This window comes from Triticum aestivum, chromosome 6B (genome assembly GCF_018294505.1).
Source record: "Triticum aestivum cultivar Chinese Spring chromosome 6B, IWGSC CS RefSeq v2.1, whole genome shotgun sequence".
Classification (NCBI taxonomy): domain Eukaryota; kingdom Viridiplantae; phylum Streptophyta; class Magnoliopsida; order Poales; family Poaceae; genus Triticum; species Triticum aestivum.
Genome location: NC_057810.1, coordinates 656,079,383 through 656,084,935, shown reverse-complemented (window position 1 = coordinate 656,084,935; position 5,553 = coordinate 656,079,383). Strand labels below are relative to the sequence as shown.

Genomic DNA, 5,553 nt, shown 5'->3' with positions numbered 1-5,553 from the left:
GGGGCCAGGCCGGCTGTCAGAACGAGATCTGTGCCAGCTAGCGCAGGGCTGGCGCGTGTCACTTCCGGGGAAGGCGCCAAAAGCAGCACAGGAGAAGGTGGGGGCGATGGAGACCGGGTGCGTTGTGGGGAAGGTTCTGGAGCCGCGGCGGTCAACACGGAACTGGCGCGTGTCGCAACCGAGGCGGGCTCCAAAAGCGGCACGGGAGCGGGCGGCGGCGTTTGAATCCGGTCAACAGAGCTTGACGCGGCAGGCCTTGCTTTATCCAAAAGCAAAGCAGGGTTGCTGACAGTAGGGGGGTCAGACGCAGAGCAGCAGGGATCCGAGGCACGGTCAGCGTTGGGATCCGCACCGGGGACGGGCGGCGGTGACTGGCTGGGAAAATGGTAGTCCTCTGTCTCCTCGACATGAATGGACACAGGGAAACGAAGCAGCGGGCGTGCGAAGCGGGACACATGATCCGGGTCGGCATCGAACGGCATGCCGTCCCGTTCCGGCAGCAGCAGCTCGGAAGAGCGCGGAATGGCGTCCGGGTTGGCCGTCCAGGCGGAGAGGCGGAACACCGACAAGTCTTGCCCCGAACTGGTCTCTGGCGCAATCTCATCGATGAGACAGAAAGGGGCTAGAAGGGTGAGAGCAGAGGAACGGCCCCATGCGTGGTCGGGGATACCGCGCATCACGATGCGCACACGGAACCACGCGGAGAAGGGCTCGCCGCCGGCAAGGCGGCTCTAGAGGCTAAAGACCAGCCGGAAGCGCTGCGAACGGAGGCAACCAGCGGCGACACGGGCGCGATCCTCCATGGAGCGGAAGCGGATCAGGAAATCATCCGGGTGATGAAGGTGAACCGAGAAGTCCCCACGGTGGAGCTTGAAACGCGCCATGAGGGCGTCGGTGACCTCGTCGACGCAGATGCCAACGCGGTTGCCAGCGAGGGTGCCGATGAGGGCCAAACCCAGCGCCGACTCCGCCATCTCCAGCTCCGCAGACCACGGGAGATAGCAGACCGCCGCGGCTGGGCGCAACGAAGGGTGGCCAGACAGGGGGGTGGCCGCCCCGGACGAGGAGCCAGACTTGTCTGGGGGCGGGATGGAAGCCGAGGCCGGCGCGGAAGGAGAAGGGGACGCCGAGGCCGGCAGAGAAGAGCCCGCCGAGGCCGCAAGCGAGGGCGACACAACTGGCAGGGGAGAGTCCACCGAAGCCGCCAGGGAGGACGACACAGTCCTGGCCCCGGAAAATGCGGGGACGCAGGGACCGGCCACGCTCGCCTCCGACGAGCTAGGGGAATAGGGGCGAGGCCGCTTGGGCGGCGGAGAGGCGGAGGGGCGGGGAGAGCGCGGGGAGGTGCAGTACCGGGCGATGTGGCCGTAGTGGCGGCAGCGCCGGCAGCGGACGTCCCGACGACATTCGTTGCGGCGGTGATCCAGACTGGGGCTGAGGCAGCGGGGGCACTCGGCAGCCCGAGGAGGGGGGTCCCGGCGAAGAGGATCCCGGGAGGAGTGGCGGCGCGGGGGGCGGCGAGGCGCGGGCGGAGCACGCCGCGGCCGCGGAGGAGAGCGGCGATCACGGCCGCGGACGGTGACCACAAGGCGTGCCCGTCGGGCTGTCGTCGCGCCAGCGGAGCTCGCGAGTCCGACCCAACCCGGCGGAAGGGGAGGGGGAGATGGAGGCCATGGGGGCCGCCGGCACAAGGCGCCGGAGCGAGCGCAGGGGAGTGGACGCCGGGGCCGGAGTGGCCGCCGGCGAAGAGCACGAGGAGGAGCGGGGCTAAGCTAAGCGCATACGTGATTTCATGATGGATAGTGCTCACATTCTCGTGTCGTCGTCGTGGCTTTGATCTTCGGAGTCATTGCATCGATGTTCTCATCAAGTGTTGAGGGTTGTGAGTGTTGTGTGTTATGAGCATTGGGTGAGCAGTGTATGTGTTCGTGGTGCTTCGTGCTCTATGAGTAGCCCTCTTCTGGGTTGTTTGTATCGGTTTTCGCCCAGTTTTCCGTAAATTAACTGGCAATTCTCTTCTTCTTAATTAATCGATGAGGCAATTTTTTTGCCTCCGTTTCGAAAAAAAAATCTTTCATCTCCAATGGTGTGATAAAAACTCTACCGGATTCAAATGCACGAACAACCCTTCAAATCACGGAGTACATCTGGCTTGTGTAATTACTGCTGAGGTTCGTTGACCAGTGTAAACTTCTTCGGCTTCCGAGTACAACTACTACTCCTACCTCGTATTCCTAGCTATAGCTAGTTTCCAGCCTACGGCCCTCTCGCCTTCCTCCACTACGCGTTTAAATAGAACCCTGCAATTCCCAAGCGTCACACTATTCCTTTTCCTCTGCCACTTTTGTCGCGTGGAGATGGCAGCAGGCGCGAAGGGCGACGGGCCGGCGATCGGCATCGACCTCGGGACGACCTACTCCTGCGTGGCCGTCTGGCGGAAGTCGCACAACCGTGTGGAGGTCATCGCCAACGACCAGGGCAACTTCACCACGCCGTCCTGCGTTGCCTTCACCGACGCATGGAGGCTCATCGGCGACGCGGCTGTGAACCAGGCCGCCATGAACCCCGTCAACACCATCTTCGGTGAGATCAGATATCTTACCCTAGCTACTCCTTGATGCATAACTGCTTTCATCTTACACCTGCGGAGTAGAATTTTAATTTATGCTAAAAGCTTATTCTCTTCGGCTACCAAATGATTAGTCCGATAGCCTTTTTGGGTAGTGATTAGTCCAATGCCAGATCTTTTTTTAGGGGAACCGCTGCCATCCGCTTCCAGATCTCTGACTTTTTTTAGGAGCAGTTCTATTCGTAAGTATGAGTTCTACGAAAAATTTAAGCGACCGTTAGCTAAAATCAGGGAGCAGTCACCACGCTTTTTTTTTTTGACATCAGGAGCAGTCGCCAAGCTAAGTGAACAGTTCACAAAGATTTTTTTGGTGATAGCTAGGTATTCCATTTTCTGTGTTGATTTCTCCTCCCAAAAGTTTTTGACTAGTTTCTTATCCCAAGATGATAGTAATAACAAAGAAATTTTTCCACAGAAGAAAAAAAAGTGGTATCTGTTTCGAGAAAAGGTAGTATATATGATTCTGGCACAATACATTTGTTCAGTTTCCGCTAAGCAAGCCCTTCCAACTTATCATGAATTCATATGCTGCTGCCAGCTAGCATTACATTGAAGAATGCACGGGTGGCCTATGTCTGCGATTTGTACCATAATCTGCAGATTGATTTACTCCCACGTCTCAAAAGAATGTAAAATTTGCATATCTATTAATTTTTTTCTTCTGAATGTTTGTATGGCTATATCGTTGCTACAAAAAATACACATGACTAATAACGAATCTTTATTCCATTCAGATGTGAAGCGACTTATTGGCCGGCATTTTAGCGATGCGTTGGTGCAAGGAGACATCAAGACGTCCACGTGGCCATTCAAAGTTGTCTCCGGTCCCAGCGACCGGCCGATGATCGTGGTGCAGTATATGGACGTGGAGAAGCAGTTTAAGGCCGAGGAGATCTCAGCCATGGTTCTCGGCAAGATGCGGGAGATCGCCGAGGCCTACCTCGGCACCGAGGTGAAGAATGCTGTCATTACCGTCCCGGTCTACTTCACGGATTCCCAGAGGCAAGCAACCATTGATGCCAGCACCATCGCCGGCCTCAATGTCATGCGCATCATCAACGAGCCCTCTGCCGCTGCCCTTGCCTATGGTTTGGGCAAGATGTCACCCATTGACGAAGTCAAGACTGTGCTTGTGTTTGATCTTGGTGGCGGTACCTTGGACGTCTCCATTGTCAAAGTTGATCGGAGTGCCGACATTGAGATGGACATCTTTCAGGTCAAGGCCACGGCCGGTGACACACACCTCGGCGGCGAGGATTTCAACACCCACATGGTGAAACACTTAGTGCGGGAGTTCCTTAAGAAGTACAAGAAGAATGACATCAGGAAAAACCGAACGGCGCTTCGCCGGCTCAGGACGGCCTGCGAGAAGGCCAAGAGGGTGCTCTCCTATGCGTCCCAGGTAACCGTTGAGATCGACTCACTTCACGACGGCATCGACTTCTATGGTGTCATCACCCGCACAAAGTTCGAGGAGCTCAACATGGACCTCTTCAGCAATTGCATTGTGCATGTGGAGAAGTGCCTGAGCGACGCCAATATGGACAAGTCTATGATCGATGACATCTTGCTCGTGGGTGGCTCCTCCCGGATCCCGAAAGTCCAAGAGCTGCTCCGGGATTTCTTTGACGGGAATGAACTCTGCACAAGTATCAACCCGGACGAGGCTGCCGCCTATGGTGCCGCTGTAAAGGCAGCGCTCCTCAACGATGAGGGCTTCAAGGAAGTGCGGGATGTAGTCCTGCTCGAGGTCACACAACTCTCACTTGGGGTGGAGACGGAAGGTGGTGTCATGAGCGTGCTGATCCCGAAGACCACTACCATCCCGGTCAAGAAGGAGAGGGTTTACACGACTTGCTACGACAACCAGACACAAGTGCTGTTTCAGGTGTACCAAGGCGAGGGGTCGGAAACCAAGGACAACATCCTCCTCGGGAAGTTCACTCTCCGTGGCATCCCCCCAGCGCCCAGGGGCCAGCCGAAGATCAACGTTACCTTTGAAATCGACGCTGACAACATACTGCAGGTACGTGCAACAAGAACATAACTATCACCGGTCACTAGGGGCGGCTGAGCGCCGAGGAGATCGAGCGTTGATGCGTGATGATAAAAAGTACAATACAGAGGACATCGGGAAAATGGAGAAAAGCGGAGGCGTATGGGTGGCCTAGGCTTGAGGAGGCCGAAAAAGAATTCATGCTGGCCTTATGACGTTTGGCACTTGCGCAGGGTGGCCCTCCTCGTCGAATTAAGTTTTTTTTTCGAACCTATAACTCTGGCCGTTGTGATTTCAAAAACGGTGGTGGTTCAACGTCGTGTCTGCTTGAATACCTTCAGTCTTTCGTACGATTAAATCTAGTTGTTAAATTGTTTCAAAAAAAACGGGCGAGCAACCCGACGCCGCTCCCCTTGGCATGGACGCCCGAGCCCTCTGTCCGCGTGCGAGCTGTGAGCTTCATGGCCACCATGGCCATGGCAGCCGAGCAACTGCCACGAGCACGCCCCACGCCACAAGCACACATACACCTACACGCCCCCCCCCCCCCCCCCCCCCCCACGCCATGAGCACGCACTCACCTACATGCGCCCAGCACCACTCCCGCGAGATTCGGCAACAGCTCGTCTTGCGCTGACCTTGGACGTCGGCCATGGCTAACCTCGGTCGTACGAACGCACTCCACGCGCGCTTGCGTGACCCAAACATGCCGCCGGCCGCCATAACTGTTCGTGCCGTGCGTGCGCACTGCGGTTCTCGTGCGCCTCCCCGTGGCCACGCCTTGCCGCCGACCGTCATTGGTGTTCATGCTGCACGTGCTCACTATGGTTCTCGCGCGCGCCTCCTCGTGGCCACGCCTTGCCGCCGGCCGCCATTGCTGTTCGCGCCGTGTGAGCACTGTGGTTCCCATGCGCCTCTCCGCGGCCAG

At 57.2% G+C, this 5,553-nt stretch overlaps 1 protein-coding gene across 1 annotated transcript; it reads left to right on the top strand.

Annotated features, from left to right (window-relative positions):
- The first annotated feature begins 2,339 nt into the window (after nucleotides 1-2,339).
- On the top strand, nucleotides 2,340-4,940 carry LOC123138549 (heat shock cognate 70 kDa protein-like). The gene is made up of 2 exons (XM_044558528.1): nucleotides 2,340-2,583; nucleotides 3,364-4,940. The coding sequence occupies exons 1-2, from the start codon at nucleotides 2,358-2,360 to the stop codon at nucleotides 4,674-4,676; spliced, it is 1,539 nt and encodes a 512-aa protein (XP_044414463.1). The 5' UTR covers nucleotides 2,340-2,357; the 3' UTR covers nucleotides 4,677-4,940.
- The last annotated feature ends 613 nt before the right edge of the window (nucleotides 4,941-5,553 follow it).